Below are 24845 nucleotides of genomic sequence, written 5' to 3' on the forward strand. Positions count from 1 at the left end.
TGTCTGATCATTTAACTTACAAACATAATGGGTCAGTAACATGTTTTGGTAATTTCTTTAGAGCCTGAATAAAATCACAGAGGTTCAGACTGCAACTGTTGCCTTACAGTTACACAGCATTTCTCTGTCCTGGATTTCAAGGCTGAACTATCGGTATCTTTATAATCTTCTGTCCATCCACTCGGACACATGTTCTGTAAATGAATCTGATATCCGTGACACTAAAGCTATACAACAACTGTTCTGACTCTTCATCCTCTTTAATAGAAAGTTATGGAACCATGGCTTTCCTCTTAACTCGCTGCTAGGGTGCAGGATGGACTGATGGAGAGACTGGAGAGTTCATACCTGCCAATAACTGGAAACTGCTCCTCTCTGCAAATACTGTAATCTGAATAACAGCTTTTACTGGCTGGAATATATCGACCGGCTTCAGATTTAGCAACTCATTCCTAAAGCTTCTCTCCCTCCCCCATTGCCTTCCAGTATCCCCCCCCCCTCTCATCCTGTTTTCATCGTCGCTGTGCAGTCAGTCTGCCTCCAGCTGATGAGCGTATTGGCAGCTGCATCGTTCCGCCCTGCTGAGTTATTGGGATTTGCTTGCTGCTTTTCCTGCTTTGTATTGAAGCTGTGCCTGCAGCACCTCTATGTGTGTATGCGTGCGTGTATGTGTGTGTTTATCGGGTGTTGCTGGACTAATTGTTATTGAGTGATTGCATTGTGCTTTGTTTATTTATTTTTATTTTATTGATCATTTTTGTCCCACCTCCCAGGGCGAGGGAAGCCACAGAGGATGTTCTCGTCTTCATCCAGGAACTCTCGGTTTTCGCCCTGGTCATCAATGGAGCAGTCAGACTCTGAACTGCTGGACATCAGCACCAAAGTGCAGCTGCATGGCGTGCTCTGGAAGAGGCCGTTCGGTCGGCCATCAGCCAAGTGGTCGCGCAGGTGAGGGTGAGGTGTGACTAAGTTGTTGTTTTGTTTTGATCCTACAGCTAAATGTGATCAATTCTCTTGATGCCTCAGCTTTTTCTTTAGTTTGCAGGCTGCCCCTTGACAGCGACAAAACAATCATGTTTAGAAAGTGGTTAGAATTTTCTCTCCTGTATCAAAGTCTGAACTAAAAGTTTGAATTAGCTGTGTTGTATTTAGAACTCATTTATTGGCTGTTACAGCTGTAAAATAAAAATTCTTGTATACTGAGAGAAAATTAAACCTTTTAATTTGCATTACAAATTGTAGGTAAAACATCTGGAGTAATTTTTCCCTATAAATTGACAATAATTGTTTTATTTATTATCTTTTATGAATGCTTATTGATTAAACTTCTTTATTTTTAATCCCAGAAGAGAGCAATAGGATTTTGTAAACTGTACTTTGACATGTTTTGTATTAGAGGATTGCTTTATATAATAACAGGAAATATTTATCCACACCCGCATTTTCAGTATATCCTGAGAGCAGTTTAAATTTGGTCAAAATGCCTGGATTGATATCTTGAGTCATGGTAATGCTCTTAGTTTACATAACAGTTAAAACGACAATATACGGTGGATCCAGAGAGTCCATTTGCAGCACACCATTTGTAACCTATCCCAGCTGCTTGTGTCATAAAGGTCGCTAAAATTTTCAGTAAGTGCTTCTTTGGATTTCTGTGCTAAATTTGGTTTAGTAGGTTTTATTGTCGTTACCAGCTGTTTAATATAAATCTCCCAACCAGTGGGATGAAATGTATGTAAAAGACTTATCAGCCTTAAGTGTTAATAGTCCAGCATATTTCACAGCTGCTTTTAGGGTGAAAATTAAATAGTTTAATGAAAGTCAGGATGAGTATTACACATTTGGATGTGTTGTAGGAGATTTTTCTAAAGACAGGAACATCTTGTAGTGTTGGAAAAGTAGGATGTACTCATACTAGAAACTAAATGTTAACATTTTATTCACTAGTTTTGATTAATTTCTAAAATAAATATATCTCTTAGTCAGTCATTTCCATTATGAATGCCACCCAAACTCACAAAGCCACTCCCTAAACTAGTCCAATATTGTGCAAAAGTCTTGAGTTATTATTCATTTCTTTATATTTTGTTTCCAAGGAATGAGACTACAAGGCTTTCTGAAGGTCTTTCAGTGTTTTTCTGTATTGTGATGAAATGCTGTGTGTTCACACTGACCTATGAATCATTCAAACATTGAATGATGAACTAATGCTGAGTTTACACATGACAAACAATCTGGCAAAGAACTATTTTTACAACAACAAAGTGCCGCTACCTGAAAAGTTGTTTAGATGGTGTGCAGCATGTCCTGTGAGGAAACTGGACAAACTGCGGACAAAAGAGGACGTGGTAGGCCTAAAGCTTTAGCTGTACTATCTGACAGTCACATCCTTAATAGGGAAAAAAAAATCCAGCAAAGACCTAACATGGGACCTGAGAGATGCTTCTAGCCGTGCAGTTGATCCATCTACTGTTTACTGAAATGGTCTCAGTGGTAGAGCGGTTGTCAAGAAGCCATTTTTAAGGAAGGAAAACAAAGAGAAAATGCTGGTGCGTGCCAAATTAAATAAAAACTAGACTGAAAATAAGTCGAAACAGGTCTTTTGGAGTGATAAATCATGCCAAATATTTTTCATGTTAATTTCAAACTTGTTAGAATTGCACAAACTCTGTTTTTGCTCTATAGACTCTATTTACATGTGTGTTTGCACATTTTTCAATAAATAATTGTACCTATTTCCTATTTTCCTAACAAAAGATAAAGGCAGGCTCAAGACTTTTGCACAGAACTGTAAATGAACTAATTTTCTTGTCTCTTTTTATATGTGTCAGATTTAATTTAATGTAATGACTCTTTGAAACAAACATCCTTATTTTAAGGCTTTATCATTCCAGTGTGTAGACCTGTTTGCAGTACTCTGATTAGTAGATGGATAAATGGGATTATGTTATATAAGAAAAACTGGTTTAAAATTGTATATTATATATCATATTCATCCAGATTATACTTATAGTATGTCTGTAATGATAAAACATGTGCTCTCACAACACTCTAAACTTAATTTTACATTTTAATACATAAAAAAATGATTCCATTCTTGCCACCCATTTATCTGTGTTATGATTGGTGTGATGAACAGACTGATGCTTGGACCGGTGGACTTAGGAAAAATATGAATATTCTTCTTAATGCTAAAAAAAAAAAAAGACAGAAAACAGCAGCTCATACACGAAATAACTGTACTCGTCACTGCTATTTAACCCAAAGCAACTCAACAGTTGTTTGAACAGAAACTTTTTCAAAACCACAAAATTATTTAGTGCAGCAGCAGTAAAAGAAAATTGAGTCCCTAGGCTGAGTGTGTTAACATAACATGGATTCAGTAATGAGAAAGTAAAGATATTACAGAAGACGTGTGTGCAATAAGACTGAAAAACGAGCAGAGAAAAGTGTTAATGGGTTATCAGCAAAAACATTTTCATATTCAGTCAATCGAGTGACCAAAACTTAGAGCGATGCCAGACGTTGGTTCCTTTTAGCCCCACAGGACTCACTCAGTCTTGCTTTCATTGTTTCCTTGGTACAAAGATTCTTCATCATCAAAGACAGCTTCTTGCTCTACTACGCAGAAAGTGAGAAGAGAAACTTTGAGACCAACAGGTACTTCAACATTCACCCCAAGGTGAGCAGCTGCAGTATCTCTGGTAACAATAACAAAATTGAGCAAAAGTTAGAGATGTGCTTGTTTTCTGATGTTTTAGTTTAGTTTTGAAAGATCAAATGAACTCAAATGACCAAAAAAACAAAACCTTTTCCTGTCTTAGGGAGTCATTCCTCTGGGAGGATGTGTGGTGTCAGCAAATGAAGACTTGGGGATGCCCTTTGCCATCATCATCAACCTTGAAGATTTCTCTGTAAGCACAAAAATCTTTTCCCATTACATTATAAATGATTGCAAGTTTAAATCAAATTTAAAATAAGCTGGTGGACACCAAAAACTAAGCTAGAAATCCGTATGCCAGGAGGAAGTACTCTAAAATAAGGTAGATGTTAATTATTAATGTTGTGGTTACAGTTTTTTTTCTACTGCCCCCAAGTGGTTAACAAACTAATGTCACGTAAGTCTAAAACTTGTCATCTGTGAAGCTGCGTGTGGAGAAAAAGCTGCACACAGACAACACGCAACAACAAATTTATACAAAAATAAACATATCAAACAACTTGCACATAGTTAACTGACTGGAGCTGTAGAGAGACACACTACCAGCACCGCCCCAGCCAAAATTCATTTTACAGCATGAAAAGATCATTGATTAGCTGCTAACATGTAAAACACAGTGTATCTGGCCCCCAGGGCACCATAGTGCTGGCTGCTGAGTCTCAGGAGGAGCAGGTCCAGTGGATGGAGATGCTCCATGAGTCAGGGAAAGTGTGAGTAATTCATTTACTTCATTCAGAATGATTATTTTTGAGACACATTTCTTCTGCTGTTAAAAACATGCTTCCTTTGTCTGCTGCAGCTTTTTAAAAGCATTTGAATGTTTTAATTTTGCTAATAGTGCTTTGATTTTCTCAAATCACTGCATCTTCCCAACAGCACATGGAAAAATGCACAGCTGGGGGAAGCGATGATTGAAAGTCTGGAGGCTCAGGGCTTGCAGCTGGCCAAAGAGAAGCAAGAATACCTGGGTAAGCAGGAGAAAGGTCATCTGAATAAATTTACCTTTCAAAGGTCTTACAAGTGAAGGCAGGGTATTAGCAATATATTTATTTCTTCTTCCAGATAAACTGATGGAAGAGACTGAGGAGCTTAGTCATCAACGAGCTCAGAGAGAGGTGAACTTTCAAGGATTAAGAGATTAGTATTGATTTGTAAATAAACAAATCATTTAAGTTTTATATGGAGATGATAAAATGAAAGATGCAGATGTAGTAGTCACCTTCATCATGAGATCATTGATGTGTTATGTTTTAATAGTTATGCAGTTTGTTTGTCCATGCAGGAGCTGGAGCGTCTGAACCAGATCCTGGAGGAGGAGAAACAGAAGTTTGAAGAAGTGGTCGTGGAGCTAAAGGCGGAGCAGGAGCAGATCAAACTGTACACACTCAGCCTTGATACGTTTAACTTAATTCTCCATGCTCAATCATTGTAGTGGTGCTGATTTAACGCAGGTTAAATACAGTTTTATCCCCATCTCTTTGTCTGTTTTGTTTTACTTCCACGTTTGTTCGTGCTGAACTGCAGCGACCTGGATGGCACAGCTCAGTCCCTGAAAGGTGTCGAGCGTGAAAAAGAAGAGCTGAGCAGCTTGACGGTCACACTGCAAAAATCCCTCGAGGTATTTAATTGAAAACTTATTCCTGTATCATACAGGAATCGACGACACACTACATGATTTCAGACCACCTTCTAGCTTATCCGGGGGTCAGGGGCCACTCCCCAGCTCCAGAGGTCTACACCTCACCTCTACTACTAGCTACTTTACTCTGAACTGAACTAACTACTTTAAAACCACAACCTCTTCAAGTGTTGGTCAGGGGGGGGGGGATGATGATACCCCCCTGATGTCCTGGCTCCCCCTTGCCGTAGCATGTGTGTTGTACCTCATGTAACTGGGAGAGCAGGCCATGAGACCCTTCTCCCGAATGGACCCTAACTGGATACAGATATCCTCAGCCGGGACTCAAACTTGCGACTACCGCTCCAAAGGCGTGTAGTCTCACTACCACGCTATCCAGCTGCTTGTTATGGTTTTGTTGTTGTTGTACTTAGTGCTAAAATAACGTCAGGCAGGTTTAAAACAGTATGTTGGACACAATAAACAAAGTTGATTTTAATGAAAAGATTCTCACTTGGCTTATATGAAGTATTAAATAGGGGATTTTAAAAAATGTATATGTGACAAATCAACTATTTTTTTTTTTTAAGTAAGCAAAATCTGTATCTCCCCTGTTTTTCATTTCTCATCAGGAGCTGTCCCAGGAGAAACAGCGAACGCTGCAGCTGCTGGGAGTAAAGGAGCAGGAGGAGAAGGAGGCGGAGGAGGAGAGCTCAGAAAAAAGCTGCATGGAGTCTGAGGACGGTGACCTGCTGCAGGACCTGCATCACATTGAGGAGCAAATGAAGATCCTGCTGAAGGAGAAAGATCAGGCTGAGGATAAGTGGGTGTAACCTCAAGAGCAAACGATTACTGGCAGAGCATTGTTGGAGTCAGCAAGGAATATTTTAGGATTTTTATTTCTCTGATTCTTTTTAGAGGGTACATCCAATAACACCATGTTCTGTTTTGATATTCTTTGACTGATGAATCATACATCATACCAGGATATCACAAAAAACAGTCTGACAGGGAACTTCTATAATATTGTATTACAGGATGTAACTCTTAGTGGAAATGTGTATTGATCCTAAAAGAACCAGCAGATTGATTGGCGGCCGTAAGTGAAGTTTTACAGGCAGCTGTTATTGACTGTGTAGCACTAATGTTCAGTTACAAAATGCTAAAACCTATAACATTGCATTTTCCGTACGCTTGACCTTTACTCAGCCATTTTTCCTACGTCACATTTGGACTGACAGCAGTATTTTTGTCATATGAACACTATGTAACATAATCAGACTGAAAACATTCTCATACATTGCTTCGTTTGTTGTATCACGCTAGACATGTTGGATCACATTAAATGTAGTATAAAGGATGCTGCTGCTGAGATTTTAAACCCTGCATGCTCATGAATGGATCTCACAACAATGTCTATTAACTGTAGATGCATTTTTGCTTATTTATACTTGTCTATTTATACAGTGTTTGCCCCTTTTCATACTCGTATCACGATGAAAGTATAAATTTTCTCAGTTTTATTTGACATTCAGGAATTCAGTTAATTCCACAGATAGAAAACAGAAATAAACCATGGAACATAATTATTCTGTAAGGAATACTTTGAGCCTTTGGGATCCAAAACCTCAAAAACTAGTTCAGTAAATATATTTTAAGCAGATACTAAATACTCATGGAAAGATTATCTTTAAACAAAAAAATCCAGTTCTTCCCAGAAATGACCTGAGGTGTACATTCATGTGTCTCCTGTAGAGCTCAGTGAGCAGCATGACAGTAAGAAAACTGACAGATGCATCCACCATACAGGCAGTGTTGTTTAAAAACCCACAGACCAAACCCTTCCTTTAAGTTGGTCGGGTTTTGTGTGTGCTTCCTTTTTAATGTTGAGTGTGGTTTCTTTTATTCAGGATCAGGGAGAATGAGCAGCTGGCTGTAGTCCTGCAGCAGGAGAGGGAGTACTACTCATCTCAGGCCCGGACGCTGCAGCATTCGCTCTCTCAGCTCAGTGTGGACAAGCAGCAGACTGAGGCTGAGCTCAAGGTAACACGGCGTGACTCAGCAGCTCTCAGCCTGCATGTTAATGAAACACCTTTTCAAAGATCACTGCGTTAATCCGCCAGCAGACTTTAGTCTTTAAATGTAGTTTGAGTGGAACTTTTTTTTCTCTCACAACTTCCAAAGAATTTAGATATTTAGATGAGTCTGTGTATGTATTGATGTGTGACACTTCAGACCCTACAGCATAGCTTGCTGGAAACATATAATATCATATTTTAACACCTATAACAACAGTGTAGCATCTCGTAACAACTGCATCACAACTGCTACAGACTCTGTAAAAGTTACTCAAATGCTTTTTTTTTTTTACATTGCATCCAAATGCAAGACAAAAGTGCAAATGTAAATTTATATTCACATAAAAAAAGATAAGAAAAATAAGCTAACTTTTTCAATAACTGTTGCTAAAAGAAATGACACAATTTAAGGCATCTGTCTCACAAATTATACATTACTGAGTGGCTGTATAGCAGCAAAATCACAGCAGGAAGTCAATTACACTGGTACAGCTAGCATGTATTAGTGTTGTGGAATTAAATGGAATAAATCATAATTTTTTTTTTACAGTCATGACGTCTCAAAATATTTCAAAGTCTTCTAATAATTACATTCCTTTATTTATGTTGGCCAATTAAAACATTCTGAATGTAAAATCCTCATAAAAACACCCTTAACGCCACTAAAGACTTAGAAAGAGTGATGATGACATCCTGTCAGTTGTTTCTATTGCATCCTGCCTATAATCAGCTGGCTCGCCCATCACACTCAGTCTGATCTCCCTGACTTTAAAGTATGCATTGCATTGACGGGATTTCTCACTCTCATTTGTTGTCTAATTTCTCTGTTCGAAATTACATTTGTTTTCTGCCTGCTTTGCTTCATCACCTTAGTCCACCTGCTCAGACGGCTTCTTCTGCATCCCTTTTTCTCAGGCCTCAGCTTAAGTTGATTATTTGTAAAGTGCAGATGAGCAGTTTCAGATGCAGAATACCTTCATGTGGGATAGCCTAACACTATAGATGTCTACATAATTGAGTTTTACAGAGATGTTTTTGGACAAAAGCTAACATCAATCAATATTTATTCTGTTTAAGTTCAATTTTCAAACTCGCATCAAAAACACATCAGCAACTGATCAGGATACTATGGACTAAAAATCCTCTACAGTATAGGTCTTAAATAAACTTGGCTTTCTATTACCCCTTTTGCCCAGGCAGAGATAGAGTCTCGGATGGAGCTGGAGAGGAGGCTAAAAGAGGCTGAAGAGGCTCTGCAGAACTTGGAGAAAGGCCTGAACTCACTGGAGCATAGCAAAGAGAGAGATGAGAAGATGAAGGGCGACGTCACACAGCTGAGGAGTGAGTGCATGCACTGATGTTATCCGTTTGGGTGTAGTTATCTGGTCAATATGATGCATTAAGTGCACTGAAAAATTCAAAGAGCTTAAGTCGGTTGTTGGAGAAATCTGACTGTGGCGGTGGATCATGCACACGCAGAACAAGGGATAGTCGTTTTATTGCCATGGAAACTGATTTAATTGGGCACTTCTCACACCTCTGTGACTTTGTATTTTCACTAGAAAATATGACTCAATCATTTCTTATTAAATATTCCAGTAGACAAAAAATTTACTAGATAAATTTACTAAAACTGATTCTGTAATTTTTTACCACAATGCCATATTTTAACCTGTCATTGTAAGTTTCCAAGCTACCACTAAGGCATGAAATCAGGACCCTGCCTGAGGGTACATGTTTGAAGGCAGAGCATCCTCTTTATAATGAATGCATCTGATTGTGTGTATCCAGGGTTCTTTGAGGAGTGTATCTGTGCAGCAGAAATTGAGGCAAAGCTCCCAGCCATAATGAAGAATGCAGTATACCTTCACAAAGCTGCTGCGCGCAGAATTAAGAGCTGCCGAATCCAGAGGCGAGCTTCGAAGCGTCACTGGTGTAAGTAATATCATGAAATAATCATCATAGCATAATAACGCACCAAAGAATCAAGCTGCTCAAGTCCCTACTCTCAGGTACTTTTGGCTCTCTCTGTGGAGTGTTTAAGTTTTCTTTCTAAAGTGTTCAAAAATCCGATGCCATTTTATCGAGTTTATACTTGTATTACGGTTACAGACTGTTAAATAATAGTAATTATTTTAGGTTTTGCCATAGAGTCTGAGAAATTGTTTAGTTAATCTTTTTTCAGAGCCCTGGTTACCAGTCCAAAAACCCAAGATCTCTGCCTAATACTATTTATTAAAAAAATCAAGAAAAGCAACACATTGTCTTCATGACAAATGATTAAAGCAATACATTTCTGAAATGTCGTTGTCCCAAATGGAGCACTCCATTGACTGAGCTCCACATTTCATTGTCTCGCTACAGTGAAACACTCCAAGTCGTTCGCTGTAGCCAATGCTGACGGCAGCAGCATCGAGGAGCTGAGGGAGACCGCCCGACACCTGACCTCAGACAGCAGCTTCAGAGAGAGCGTGTACAAGATCATGGCTCGCAAGGACGCCACAAACATAACAGACGTCTGAGAGGAGATAGAGCGAGGTAAAAGAAGAGAAACGGTCCTTAGCTTCACCTCAGTCTCAGAGTCACCCAGAGATGCTGTTACCAAACCCATCATTAAGACGCTGTAAATGAATGTGCACAGAAATCTGTGTTATTTGAAACCATGACAAAGTTTTAGTTGATCAGTCAAAATTTAAAAGATTAAATATAAGAGCACTTTTTCTGTTCTCTCATGGTCTGATGGGTTTGTTGTCTTTTAGACTCAACAGATCTAGGAATGTTAGTGGAGTTAAACTGGGAACTAAATTCCTACAGCAGGGAAAACTGTGAAGATTAGGCAAATAAGAGCGACTGTGGAGCCTAAAGCGCCTAGGTGAAAAACAAGACTCCAAAGCAGCTCTTGAGTTTTGCTGTATAGAGCTGTGGGGATTTATTTTAGAGTAGAACTTTAAATTTTGTCATTAACATAAATTATGTCTTTTGTTGACCAGAAGGAACTAATCACATAAGCTAAACTAGGAATGCCACGTTACCTACTCCTTTTTGGGTTTACTGTTATTTATTTTTAGCATAACCTTCAAGAAAGCATTAGTAATAACCCTATTTAATTATTGTCTGAAATTTCTATTTATTAAGTGTTGATTGTATCAGTTTATTTACTATATAGTGCTGTCAGAAAAGAGTCATATTCACTCATGGTCACTAGTTTCTTTAAACAGTACGTAGAGAATGTGTGAATATCCATATTTTCTGAATTCTTGCAGTGGAAACATCCTAATAGCTGCTGAGTTTTAGTTCCTTATGGTCAACAGTTTCTGGAACCGTTTGACTGAAAATGACCATGTGAAGCTTTCAGATCTGATAAAGCCACATGTGAGTATCCTTAAGCTAAACTTAAACCAATATATTAACTAGTTACTTTTCATGCTTGAAAACTAACAACACAAGTTTTTAAAACGATTTACTGCCAATCAGTGGTTCCCTGTGTCTTTGGTTTGTGGCCTCTTATAGAAAACCTGTTGTTTAATTTTAGTTGTAGGTCAAATAGGTAAATTTTCACAAATGCACTATAGCTCTGAATCTTTCTTCAGTCACTTCCCCTAAGAGGTGGATGTGAGAACAAAGACATTTAATGAACAACATACATTACAAGGTCTTTACCCCGCCAGCTCCTTAGTACAAAGTCTGGGTCATTGTTGATCATGGCAGTTTGCACCAATCTGGGAGCAGCTGTGGGTGATACTCAGGGGAATCCACATGGAGTGTGTTGTTGTCCTGTGTCCTGCTTCTTGCACCCTATAGTAAGGTAGCATCCTTGTTAATCCACACGTGTTCTTCGTCTGTATGGCACATGTGAAGGGAAAAAAGGTAGGACAATGACCTAACCTGATTTCAACTGAGTCTTAAACCGAGAAAGTTCAAAGCTCAGAATTAGAAAAAAAAAAAAAGAAGTAGGAACTTGTTTCTTAGACTTTCCACGCCATTAGTTTTCTCAGGACCTGTCAGATTGATTTTTTCCAACCCCTGCAGGGACCTGACCACTAGTTTTGGAACCACCTGTAATTAAAAAACCTTGCCATATTAAAAAGGTTTTTTAAAAATAAAAAGACAAGAAAAATGATGCAAAATATAAATTACACTTACTGTTAATATTTGAAGTACATTTTTCTGATTCTTCTACCAATGAATATCTGTGTTAAAGATGTATCTGTAACTGCTAGTACTTTTACCATTTTGTATTCCTGAAAAAGCTCTTTACTAAATGAAGCAGATGGCACAGACAATGCAAATCCAACTTGAAAAATGTTTGTTTTTATTTTTCCACTTTTGATTGTATGCACAGACCTTCAGTTTAGAGGACTGACGGAAACGATGAACTGACAGATGCGTTCGATATCATCCACGACCATTTCGTTATTGCTACATCTGAAAAAATCCTTTCTTGATAATGCAACTCAATGTAATTCATCAAAGGAAGCATTTTATGATAATGTACAAATGTTAGGAACACCAGAAGTGATACAGAAACAAAGCCCACATGTAAGGGGAAGATGAGAAGGAAACATACGGGACTAAACACGACTTGATGCTAATAAAGCTGTTTTTGAACCTTGCACACGTTGTTTCACTGATGCAGGTAAAAGGCGGAAGGTTCTTCTTCTCTGCAGAACAATAGTTGGCACTGTTAACGGGTACAAACTGAATAAAAACCTAAAAAATTAGATCTGATAAGACTGTATTTCCACCAGGAGAGGCTTTTTTTACACTTTGATAAAGCTCAGTGTGGGAGGAACAGTTTTGTCGGGAGGCTTGTGGGTTACATCACCAGCTCACGCTCATCACCAGGACCTGAAACACAAAAAATAAGACAGCGATGAATGTGGGTATCAGCAGTGCAGTTTGGTCTTCAGTAAAACAGAAGTTTAATGAAGGCTAGTGTTAAAAATAAGTATAAGGAAGAAATCTAAAGCCAGAGTACAGAGTAAGATTTGGGCATTTTAGTTCAGACTGCATTCACTTTGCAGACTTACATGAGTTCAAAGACAGAGCCATAAAGAACCATCTTCAGCAACAAGCAACTGGTTGATTTTTTGTCCTTTTCTGTTGTTATTGCACTTTATTTGAATATAATTGATGGTGAAATACTATTCTCTGCTTTATTTAGGAAGACTCATTACTTGTACTAAAACAAGAATGTCTACACAAGCATTGTACTACACAGTCCAAGTAATAAATACCTTTTTAAAAGACATTTTGTTTGCGTTTTCAGTATCACGAAGTAAATCTGGTTGGTAACATGCATGTGCATTTCAGACAGTTCATTGTGTTACCTTAAAAAAAAACATGTATTTTTATCTTTTGCACACCAGATACTGATTATTTAATTGTCTATAGAAAAAGATGGTATCTTCACTTGTTACATTAAATATATTTGATATATATATGTTCAAGTGTTGCTTCAAAGCAACACAAAAAGCAATTAGCTACTTAAAACTGCACTGGCTCTGCAGCACTAACTACAAAAGTGTGCATATAGTTGATCAGCTGAGGTGGGAGTCAGCTATGTTTGCATTCTTTGAACCTCTCATTAGCGTGAACGTCTCTTCGCTGTTAGAGGCAAACTACAATTTGGGTAATGACAGGGTTGGTGAATGTAGTTCGGCAAACATAAAATAGTGCCTACTTGAAACTGGTTACAACAAGGGTTGTGGAAATGTCGGAATAACTGTATTGTGATTCTGGAAAGAGACACTGATTCAAATGGCTTTTTATGGTGCTTTCAACACAAGGCAAATGCCGTCTGGTTCCATTATATTCAAGAAAAGGGCAAACCATTTAAAATATGATAGCACATAAACGCCATCCAGACAGATAAATGATGTTACAGGAATAAACTGAACTTTTGTGATGAACCATCTCCTTAACATGAATATCCTCTTTAACAGCTACTTCTAGCCAAAAGGGGTCATCACAACAGGGCCTGCTGCATGTTTGAATTGGCAGATGTTATTTTATACCAGATGCACCACATGGCACGACCCCTAAGGGATTTATGTCTCCTCTTGGGATCAAACTGGGGATCTTTGGCTTGTTAGGCAAATGTGTAAACCAAGTTCCTATATTTCCAGGGCGAGTTATTATTTATTTCTGTTGTTAATAATTACTAGATTTGCAGCACCCTCTGTGTTTGACAGTAACTATACTTTAGATTGCCGACTTTACCTTCTGAATCGCATCATGAGCACATACAGATATGCTGTCTCATCCTCCGACCTTACATCACCTCCCTATGATTATATGCTTGGAACACTGCGGATCAGTCAGCCATAAGCCTGTTAGTCCTCTGCTGGCCATATTTATTCTGGCTTTAGATATCCAACATGTGACTGCCCGAATTGCTCAGTTCAGTCTACTTCCTGGCTGCAGTTGCGTGCAGGGAGAGCAGCTGACTCTCCAGGTGAAGGTCGACTTCTGAATAAGTAAAGAGAGGGAACGCTGCAGTAATTTCCCACTGCCTCACATAGATTTTACACATAACAAAGTGAACTGAGTAGTTTTCCTGTAACACCCCACAAATAATGAGCTGCCAAAAGATCCAGTTTCCCACAGACAGCCCCCTCAAATTCCCACGCACTCTCCCTTCTCAGTAATTCACCTCCTGCTGCTTCATCCTGACTTCTGTCACTATGGCAACAGCTACATCTGAGGGCAAAGACTATGCACATCCTCCTTTTTTTTTAATCTGAGATTGTAGGATTAGTGCAGCCAGAGGCCTTTAAAACCTGCTCTTGGCTTGCATGCCGACTCATGTGTCTTTATTTCCCTCTGTGCTGTCGAGTCAGTGTCAGTGTGACCAAGTGTTTTTTTTTATTGCAACAAAACAGAAGGTATTATATAAGCTGCAGAAGCAATAAAAACTCGTACCTGTTGACCTTGACGTGGTCACCAGGTGGCTGTGGGAGCAGATCAGTGGCCAGATAGGGCATTTTCAGAGTGCACTCTGAAAATGCCCTATTTTACTGTAATCGGCATGACCAGGAGAGTCCTGACACTGATGCACTGCACACTGCTTCTCCTCCCTCTTGTTCCCTTGAGAGGGCGGTGAAACGGGCCCTGCTGTGGAAGTCAGTGTCCTCCGATGCTTTCATCAGCACGGGTATCGTGCACATGACCCTCCACTGCTGCATTGTCAGCGGTTAAGTGTTCAGCCCAGGGCTTTATTTTCATGCTGTGTCACAGTGCATGTACAAAAGGATCTCTCATTTGCTCTGAGGGTCCAGGATCATCTGCGATCTGCCTTTTCTTTTTCTTATGCTTATTCTTCTCTTCCATGAGTGCTCCCTTAAAAGCCTATGCAGTTGTCATGGAGTTGTGCTTCCTGGTAAACAATGACTCTTTTCATTCCAGCAGAGCTTTCAGTTCAGTAGCTGAGATCGATGTAGCAGAAGGCAAAGAGAAGGGGTTTGCTGCTGTCCTAAAACTCTCATGTCTATCATGAAGTCCACTGCATGTGTTTCACAGGCGTTGCTGTTAGTTTGTAGTCTCATTACATCCACGATACAAAATTATTTTGTTTGTGTTGATAATAAAAATTATGAAAAATGTAGTAAAATCAGCTGATGGGTAAAGATATGTGAGGGAAAAAATAACATTGCAGGTGCTTATGGGTAGAAAGGTAAAGCTGTTGAGTGACTGAGGCCATAATGAAGGCAGGACCCAAGCACATGACCAGAAGTAAGGAGTCCACAACAAAGCTATGATTATTTCTCATCGAGACTGGCTTTGAGCTGAGCTTCCAAGGCCATTTTATCAAAGGTACGCATGTTGGTCTCCTCCCGCACTTTGTCTCGCACGTGAAAAGAGGCTCTAGCCACAGATCGGGCGCTCTCTAACACTGCCTTCTTCTCCTTGAAGATCTGCTCACTCTTCTCCAGCTTCCTCTCGATGGACTGCAGCAGCTCCAGACGCCTCTGCTTCTCCTCCTCCTCCACGCGCTGCCTGTTGAGCTTCTGCAGTTTCTCCTTCTCCTGTCGGCTCTGGACTGCCCGCTGCGCTTTCTCTTTGGCCCTCTCCTCGGCCACCAAAGCTGCCTGCTGGGCTCGTTTCTCTGCTTCCTTTACGCGAGCCTCCAGCAGCTGCTGCTGTTGCCTCTCGCGCTTCTCTGCTGCCTTGCGTGCTTTCTGGATCTGCTTCTCCTCGCGCTTGGCCTTCTCTTTCAGCTCCTTCCCTCGACGTTCGACTATCTGTTCGTAGTTTTCAAGGGAACGGCTGAGCTTTTCCTCCGCTGACCTCCTGGCCTCATCCCTCTCCTCTTTCTCTCTACGGGCGATTTCCTGTATCAGGGCGATGTGACGTCTCTTCTCTGCTTTGTTCAGACCTCGCCTCTCCTCCTGGGATTGGTGCTCTTTCTCTTGCCTCTTCAGCTCAGCCATGGTGAGCTTCTCATTCAGCAGCAGCCTCTCTTGCTCCAGCATGGCAGCCCTCTCTTCCTCCAGGCTCTTCAGGTTCTGCTCCTGAAGAGCCTTCTTGTGCTTTTCCTCTCGCGCTGCCTGCTGTAACTTTAGCAGGCGGTTACGCTCCTGCTGTTCTGCAAGCTCCCTCCATCGCTCCTCGCTCTCCTCGACCTGTCGCATTTTGGCTGCTGCTGATTGTCGCTCTTGCTGGCTGAGTCTTCGCTGACGCAGCGACACCTGTGTCTGCCACACTCTCTGACACTGAAGCACGGCACGCTGTTTCTCTCGCTCCTCCTGCTCGCGACGCAGCTCCTCCATCCTGCGCTCACTATCCCACTGAAGGTGAGCCACATAGCGGGTCTGGCTCATGATGTCTTCCTCTTGATATCGGGCAAGCATCAAAGCTGCTATCTTGCGGTCTCTCTCAGACACAGCTTTCAGCCCTCTGCGCTTCACCTCCTTTACTATGCGCTCCACCTTCTGTGTCGTCTGAGGAGAGTGGCTCAGATCGCCGAGGCTGAGGCTGCGGCCCATTAGGGAGTTGAAAGTGGCCAGAGTGCGAGCTCGAGGACTGGAGACTCTAGCCCAGTGTTCTCGTGCACCATCCCAACTGTAAGAAGAAGAAGCGCCCGACTCTGACGAGGTGCATGTAGTCGTAGTCGTAGTAGTGGAGGTTGAAGAGCAGACGGGATCCATCCTTCGCTGTAAAGATTCCAGTGAATGGCTTTTTCCTCGTACCTTGGAATGAAATCCAAGATGTCCATTGTGCTGTGTAAATGGTCCTCCTGTTACACCGTTCAGAGGTATCCCAGAGCTCTGAACTGCAGGTTTTGACGCTGATGAAGTCAAAGTGGAGTTGGCTCTGGGGAAGGAAGGGGGTTTCGGCGTTGGTCTAGGAAAAGTGTTTGAAGATTTACCACCAGAGGACTTCCGAACTACTGGTGGGGGGCCAGATGAAAGTGGTCGTGTGGGCTTTACTAATTCAGGGGATGAAGACAGAGGATGTTTTCCAGATCCTAGAAATCCACTCTTGGAAACTGGTGTAGAGGGTGTAGAGCCAGATTTTGAGGATGTGGTTGGTCCCGCATGAAAAGATTTAGGGGAGGTACTAAGAGTGGAGGCAGGTGCTTTGGATAAAAGAGCTGCACCTGTTTTGGAGGCTTGACCTGATGCTGTGGCTCTAGATGATGTTCCAGCGTTGAGGGTGGAGCTGGAGGTCACTGGCCCAGACTTAGAAGACTGGGTGAGGCCAGAGGACATTTTATCCACAGAAGATGCATTGCTGCTATTGACCGTCGCCTGAAGAATCCTTCGTTTTTCCTCCCTAACAATCCTTTCCCTCTCTTCCCTGCACTGCCTAAGTTTGGCATGCCTGTCCCTCTCAAAGACTTCAAACAAGCCTGTGGCGACACGCATTGAGCGGCCAGGAGCCTCACGGGCAAAGTCAGAGAGCGGGCGAGGCAGCAGCTCCACAGGCTTGACCCCGCATCGAGCACACGCCTCCAGAGAGCGGGGGCTCGTTAAAACGTATCGGCTGCCCTCTGCGGCCGGCGAGTCAAAGTTGTACAGATCCAGGTGCAGCTTTGGAGACACATCGCTGTCAGTCTGAGTCTGTGGTTGCTGAGGTGCTGAGTCCTGAGAGGTGACCTCTGGAGCCGCTGGAGATGCAGTGTGGCAGGGGCTTGGCTCTGAACTGCCGGTTGGTGGCGTCTCAAAACCAGCATCCCCATCTTCCTCTGTTGTCGTGCTATCTGTGTTTTCTGGCAGTCGAGAGTCTTCGGTGGCCACAGCTGGTGTGTCGAATTGCGGGCCTTTACACTTATTCTGCTCCTCAGCCTCCGAGGGGTCAACCATAGTTGGCTGCAGGTAAAGAGAGGGCAGGGTGAGCAGGGGAGAATAAAACAGGAGAGAAAATAGATGAAAAAGTGGGGAGAGGTTTCAATTAGAGGATCATAGCACTGAGACAAGAGCTTAAGAGATGCAGTCTGTGGGGGGAGGGTCATTACACAGGTCCAGAGATGCATGCATGCACGCATGAACACATATTCGTGCACTCACTGATTTTACACCAGATGAGACATTTTCCCCCTTCAGGGAAGAGACACAACACAGAAAAACACCACAGTCCTTTAACGGGGGGATCTATTTTCGGCAGAGTTACTGGGCTGAGAGAATCTGATTACTCATAGCAATATTTTTTCACTCTACATCACACAATCAACCTACAAATGCTTAACGCACAGACGTCTGGGGTATGAATTATTAAGCACCTGATCCTAAAAGCTTACTTGGAAAAAGAATGTGACATCATGGAGTGTGAAAGTAGTAAACAACCACTGGACACTATTATGCTCACTAACATGGACTCATCACACCTGGTAACAAACAGTGAAGGCCTAGACTTTTCTCCTGCATATCAGCAGGATGCTGGCATAAAACCCTCTCCGCACTGTCAACACCAACAGCTCAGGTTCAAGGTTAAAACTCCAAAAATGACAAAAGAGAGATTGCTGATTGCTTTGGTGCACAACAACAGTCATTACAGCTGCTTAAATCCGGTGGATTTGGCTGTAATTTAATGCGGTATTGCGTCGCGCAAGCATGCACTGACCTGCCAGGTCGCAAAACGTTTTCTAAACCGGTGCTTTGTTCCCCTTTAATCCGTCCAGAAAGCCTCGTCTCCTGCATAATATCAGGTTTCAGGCAAAAGGCTTCGGCCGTCGTCCCGAAGATGGGTGCATCACATCGTTGCAATCTCCGGCGACACGACAGACACAGACGGAGCCTTTCCCAGCCGGTCAGCCTCTGAGCGCCGGCGCTGAAAATGTGCACTCTCCGCGATCACAAACACCGATAAAAACCGTTCTCGCGGTGAAATCTGCTCACTACGACGACTCTCCTATCCAGCTTCCTCCCTTCCTCATCCTCCCTCCCTAAAGTTCATCCTGTAAACATCAGCGGTCGCCACCTGCTTTTCAGCATCCCTCCATCTCACCCTCCTTGGCTCCGCCCGCTTGTGGCAAATATGCTAAAAATACTGAGTGCACTCTGCAATTATCCGAGCGCCTGTCCACTCCACTTACAAGCTCTTAAACTGGCGTAATGGTGCTGAATGTTACCCCCGAGCAAAGATCCTCCTGCAGGCCTGCTTTTGTACCACGCACGCAGTTTATCCATTGAAAATGAATATTAGCCAGTTTCCAAAACGTGTCTATTTTCCATTTCCAGAAGTGATTTTGTAGGAGATGTTTCCAAAATACTGATGGAATAAAAAAGGCGTGGAATTTTAAAATTGGTCTTTGTTAATCTGTGGCTGGCTCATCACCAGTCACAGCACTTTCTCTTAAAGCTGACATCTGCCACCACTCCTGGGCGTGAAATCAAAATGCATGTAATTACTCGAAATTGACACCAGAGGGCGAAAGAGCACTGCAGATCTATGCTAAGGGTGTCTCAGGGAGGTCATCTGACCTCAAGCAGTCGTAATACTGAGTTATCGAGGATTTTATTTTAGTATGATAGAATAAACATTCCATTAGGCCATTTACACTTGAAAACTGACACACTGGATCAAATTACAGTCACCCTAGTTTACAGCATGATCACAGTTAATTTAGGCCTGAATGTTTTCTTTTTCTTTTTACAGAAGACATATAGGAAAAGCACAACTGAAAATAAAACCTGACTCATGAAACTAATGTGCCAGCTAGAGGTATGATTGAATTGGTTCAGTGTCACAGTGTCATAGGATAATTATTTAGAACCATCACTGATGTTCTGATCAGAGAAGCCATCATGTCTGATGTGAAGGTTTACTCTCAGACATTAATGTCAGTTGGATAAACATTACTGTACTTGAAATGTATGTAATCATTTTTCTAGTTTACACCTTAAAGTGTCCATGATATCAGTGATAAGGTGTAGTAAAAGTTTTACAACATTTCTTGAGAATATTCCCAACATGTAGTTAATTCAGGCCTAAATTAAGCATTTAGAAATAGACTTTTAACACTCTGTTACATAAATAAAAGGACTGATACTTATACACATTCACTTACATTCACCCATTCGCACTCACATTAATGAGTTGGGGAATTCTTACAAATACAGCTCTCGAGCCACCCCTCATTGCCTTCTTGTTTTTCTAGGAAAATGAGAAATGGGTGCAAAGATTAATTGAAACATGTGCAAAAATGCTGAAAATACTGCATATAAGGCAAAAGCAGAATTTGTGCCAAACTAATGAGCTTTAAAGTCAACACACGGCCTTCAACACAGCCTGAACTCTTTTAGGCTTTTAGTTGAATAGGATACTAATGCATCAGGTAACCCCCCCTGCTTGACACTACCACTACAGTTACATTTTGCTATTGCTTGTACCTTTTGTACTACTACTTTCACTTCCTATGAAAGTCATTTTTATACAAATACTGATGATAATAACATTATTTCTTACTGTACTACAACTGGCATCAGTAGTAACACAACTATTGTTCTCACAGATCTAGTACAAATAGTCGAAGTTGAAAAAGATTAGTATTTCTCTCTGTGAGTCTGATGGATTTGATCACCACATGCAACCCCACTAATAAATGCAGTTGATTAATTGAAAGCCCTCTTCTGCATATAGACTGGTCTGGTTTGGTCCAGAGCTTCAGGATTAGATAACTCTGGGTGAAAAAAGCTCTGATGATGACCCACTAAACTCCTGACCCATTGTGGGGAACAGTGCGAGTTTAATTGGCCCCACCCGCAAGCTGTATCGGGAGGACAGCGGGTAACAAGTGACAACAAGGAACGTGCTGGCTGGCTTGTTAACTGGGGGCATGGGGTCTGCGAGGGGAGCCAAAGGAGAGCGGTGCATGGTGTGCTTGCTGCACAGTTCACTGGTGCAGGGTTATGCTCTGCAGAAATTTTGTGTTTGTGTTTTTGTTTTTGGTAGGGCATGCTCCCAACCACCAAAGCTGAACTGGGGGGTTCATCGAGAGGTGAGCTGCTTGGTGCAGTCATGGAGACCAGTACACAGCCCATGTAGTGGTGAGAACCCAGCATTCCACCACATCATGTAGGATCCGACCTGGAGATGCCAAAATCCTTATTCTAGATAAATTTTTAAGTATTTTGCAACCAATAAAGTTATAGACCACCAGATCTTTAATGTGGTATACCATAAATACTATGCAACAACCAACATATTGAATATTTCAAAGATTTTCCTTAATATATCCTGATTGGGAAAGTGATTCTGTATCAGCTCTTCTGCTTTTGAGGATCTATTGAAAGACAGATCCTCAAAAGCATCTGATCGATTTAGGAACTCAGTTATAAAAACACAGTTGAGCCCGTATCTGTGCCGTTACGAGGATCTACGTCCCGTTCAAGCCACTTAAGGAAGGCTATTTTTACACAGAGCCAATAGATAAATCCAGCCAGGAAATTATAGCGAAAGAGGAACTGAGAGATTACGCACTTTTGGCTACATGACTCTGACAGTCAGCAGCCTCAGCTGAAATGAATTCACCCATTTCATTTCCCTTCAAAGGCAGATCAGATTTTCAGCTGGACATGTGTGCAGAACTTTGACAAGTATGGATAGAGACATGGCAAACTCTTTTACCGACCTGGAAATAAAAAGGCCTCAGAACATTTCCATCTCTCCAGAGAGCTTCTGATTTTCCACATTATTATATTTTACTACTATTGTAGTGCATCGAGCCAGGAGCTTACTGTACCCGTGTTTGCTCAGGGTTGAACACAAGGAGTGAGTGTGTACAGCTGTCTAGACAAGTGCAGTGAACCAAACTTAAGCTTTCTTGGATGCATTTTATATTTTAATGTTTCCTATTCAAAAACAGCAAACATAATTAATAAGAAACATATTAGATCTGACAAACTTGCAGTATTTTTCTTAAACTCGTTAGAAAAAAAAACTTATTTTTTTAATTGTTACTTTATGCATAAGCTTCCTCTAATATTTAAAAGGCTTTAGAGAATTTTAGAATTCAAATCCTAAACTAAACATTTTTTATTGCTTGATGCCAACAAAGTAACATGTGGACATAATTTTTTAATTTTTAGGATACATATTATTACACTGATTACTGTAGTGGTTTCCAACCTAGCAGCATGGGAGCTCATATAGGTTTTCAGAAGATGAACAGGAAGGGTCACAATGACGACCACAATAATGAAGCACAGTGAATGCTGGTTATTCTGTCATGATTGCCTATTTGCCAGTTTTCCTGTAAAACACCAGATAGTTTTCCAGTTAGAAATGATTCATATTAGAGCATGACTGATATATTCATCTGCCAATACTGGTCATCCACCCACCTCTACTTTTCTGGGTCAGCAGTCTAAGCAGAGATGCCCAGACCTTCCTCTCTCCTGCCACCTTCTCTAGCTCTGGGGTTCACCAAGGTGTTCATAATCATTCCAGAGTGTTCAGAGTCTGCCGCGAAGCAGCTCATTCCCAACCAAGAGTGGGCACTGCTGTTTTCTGACTGAGAGACAGAGAGACAGGGTCTCAGATTTGGAATCGCTAATTCTGCTAGATGCAAAGAGCTCCAGTCCAAGCTGGAGGTCATAGCTTGATGAAGCCAGAATCACATAATTGAATAAATATATACTTATTCTAACACTTATACATATTTTTTCCTTTTCTTCTTCTTCTTTAAAAAAAATCACTTCACATAGTTTTGCAGCAGAGCAGTTCAGACTGAGCTGTTTCACTATCAATAAAAGCACAAGATAAAAATAAAAAATCCCTCTTAAAGTGATTACAACCAGACTGTTGCAGTCGGTGATCAAACACTACAGGTTGCTGTGTTGATGTTCATTTTGAGAACTATGTTAATTTTGAGTAGAAGATTATAAAGGATCATTATTAAATAACACAATCAAAGAGTAGATTAGGTTGCTGCTTATGCAATAATAGATCAGTAACAAAACCATATACATCAATCGCATAGCTTTTTTTCAGTATTCCTCTGCCTTCTCGTCTCTGCTCAACATATCAACCAAGGCCATACAATACCACAGCACCCTGTCTGACTGAGCAGCATTTGCACCAGCATTTAAATTCCAATTTTCCTTTGGAGGGCTTTACCTCTCCACTAACTTGCATGAAACTTGCTCTTGTAAATTTTTGTGTCTCACTGACAGACAAACAAAGAAAATACAAGGAACAAGAAATATCATAACAGCAAAATAAAATGCAAGATTGATTACTTGGATTTTGGGAAACTTAGTGCTGCGCAAGCACTCAAATATGTGTGCGTGCGTGCGTGTACAGTACTACATGCCTGCTGGAACTCACTGGCCCTGCGAATATTGAGACCTTTCATTGCCCCCAGTTCACATTTCCAGCCTTGGTTTGCCAACAGAAAGGCCCACATTTTCTAGACCGCTTCAACTCCCGCTTCTAGCCCTTTGCTATATTCAGTCACCAACCCCCTCTCTCCCTGCTGTCTATTCTGTGGGATGGTACAGGGGTCTCATGCGGGTGTGGAACAGTCCCCCTCCTTAGTGGAAGGGGAAAAGGTCCCAGAGACATAGCTGTTAATTCAATCAGGAGAGCGGTATGCTCAATTAGGCATCCATAAGGGCCTGGATGGGTCCGGGGGCCCTGCAGAGGGCAAGCAGCCCAGTCCCCAGGAGGTATTAATTGTGGATGACAGTGTGTAAACAGTGGGGTGAATAGACAGCGCAGGTGCGGGACACCCCATTCCAGACTCAATAGGCCTTTTCACACCCGTGGCTCTCTGTTGCCACTTTCTCTTTCACTCTCTCACTGCGTAAAAATCCCTCACATCTCTGATTAATGTCATAGATAATTTGGCTTTGTGGGCTTATTTATTTGTTGCTATGCTTTTCCATCACCAGACATGCTTCTACATCACCGTCAGTGTGTGTATGTTTGTGTGCAAGTGTATACTTGAAGAGGGTAATAAGAAATGCTGGCCAGCCAAGGGCTATACACTCCTCGTTTTCAGGAGCTAGTGAAAATTGCGGCCAGTACATGTAAAATATATGGAATTTATGAAATGAAATCCAGATGACACTTTAAAAAGAGAAGGCTTTGTATCTGACCTTCGATTTTCCCCTTCAGCACACAAGCCGCCCGCTCCTCTCTGTCTTTCATTCAGTGCTTCAACTGTATTCTGCCTTTTGAAGTGCAATCACACACTCATCAAACAGATGCACTGCCTGAAAAAGTATTCAGACACTACATGTGGGTGTAAAAGTAGCAGAAATACAAGTAATAGAACTACAACTGCAAGCACTGAATACTAATCTTGAAGTATGCCTTCTTTTTTAACATTTTAATAAATCTGAAATAACTGGTTTATTTTTACTGATACAGTGAAATACAAGCAAAGCTTTTCTAAAGCTGATTGCAGTGGAGGTACTATTAAAGCAATTGCTTTAATGCTTTAATAGTACAAATAATAAACAAAGTCAAATAATATTCTCCAATGTAAAAAAAAACAAAACTGTATCGTATGGAGGTGTGTGGGAAGTGAAGTAAACCTTCTGAGACCCCATGTCCTCACAGAGGAACGTAGGAGATACTAAAAATGAATGCCAAACAAGTAGTGAAGCAACATGGGAGTTGCAAATACTTTAATAATTTGAATAACTTCAGCACTTGAAGAACCTCAGGGATGAAAAAAATCCTAAACCCAGAGACAGATTTAGGTTTTGGTTGCCGTATTGTTGGGTGACTGGTAGGCCTTTTCGGATTATCCTAAATTACTGGTAAATCAACTAATAATCAGCTCTTTATTGTTGTATAGGTGAGGGTGAAATATCGCTACAATAAACAAAGGGTGGAACTTTTTAAACACTGGAATAAAAGTCACAAATAGGTTTTCATGGATTTCGTTATTAGAAGAACAATGAGAATCTACTGAAACACACGACAAATGCAAATGCTAATTTTATTTAGACAAAAATGTAGTTATTTAGCATTA

At 41.2% G+C, this 24845-nt stretch overlaps 2 protein-coding genes across 10 annotated transcripts in view; one reads left to right on the top strand and one right to left on the bottom strand.

The window, feature by feature from the left end:
• Positions 1–113: 113 nt before the first annotated feature.
• plekhd1 (pleckstrin homology domain containing, family D (with coiled-coil domains) member 1) lies at positions 114–11407 on the top strand. Of its 2 annotated transcripts, XM_040041422.1 has the most exons (14): positions 114–649; positions 774–948; positions 3589–3682; positions 3825–3914; positions 4355–4431; positions 4598–4689; positions 4784–4836; positions 5004–5098; positions 5246–5339; positions 5972–6162; positions 7250–7382; positions 8614–8758; positions 9209–9352; positions 9782–11407. In XM_040041422.1, exons 2-14 carry the CDS (start codon positions 794–796, stop codon positions 9937–9939), a joined length of 1521 nt encoding a protein of 506 aa, XP_039897356.1. In that variant the 5' UTR covers positions 114–649; positions 774–793; the 3' UTR covers positions 9940–11407. The 2 variants fall into 2 exon arrangements, with proteins under 2 accessions (XP_039897356.1, XP_039897355.1); XM_040041421.1 differs by having other exon boundaries at positions 114–948.
• A 616-nt stretch (positions 11408–12023) lies between these two features.
• The window catches only part of ccdc177 (coiled-coil domain containing 177), a 166728-nt gene continuing 153906 nt past the window's right edge, over positions 12024–24845 (bottom strand). For 3 of the 8 annotated variants that reach the window (XM_040041387.1, XM_040041388.1, XM_040041390.1), the window contains 3 exons: positions 19949–20014; positions 14342–17730; positions 12024–12265 (listed from right to left, as the gene is read on the bottom strand). In XM_040041387.1, coding sequence (XP_039897321.1) covers positions 15178–17730; positions 19949–20014 — 2619 coding nt within the window. In that variant the 3' untranslated portion in view covers positions 12024–12265; positions 14342–15177. Of the gene's footprint in view, positions 12266–14341; positions 17731–18481; positions 18905–18953; positions 19240–19948; positions 20015–22203; positions 22374–24845 lie in introns of those variants that run through there. The other 5 variants (XM_040041391.1, XM_040041393.1, XM_040041392.1 and 2 more) reach the window with 4 other exon arrangements.

The sequence above is a fragment of the Simochromis diagramma genome, unplaced genomic scaffold (assembly GCF_900408965.1).
Source record: "Simochromis diagramma unplaced genomic scaffold, fSimDia1.1 OVJJ01000304.1, whole genome shotgun sequence".
NCBI lineage: Eukaryota > Metazoa > Chordata > Actinopteri > Cichliformes > Cichlidae > Simochromis > Simochromis diagramma.

Coding starts and splice junctions, on each gene's coding strand:
- plekhd1 (XM_040041421.1), top strand. CDS start 794: ATGTTCTCGTCTTCATCCAGGAACTCTCGGTTTTCGCCCTGGTCATCA. Junction 4,690..4,783: donor AGAGAAGCAAGAATACCTGG/GTAAGCAGGAGA, acceptor TTCTTCTTCCAG/ATAAACTGATGGAAGAGACT. Junction 5,340..5,971: donor CACTGCAAAAATCCCTCGAG/GTATTTAATTGA, acceptor ATTTCTCATCAG/GAGCTGTCCCAGGAGAAACA.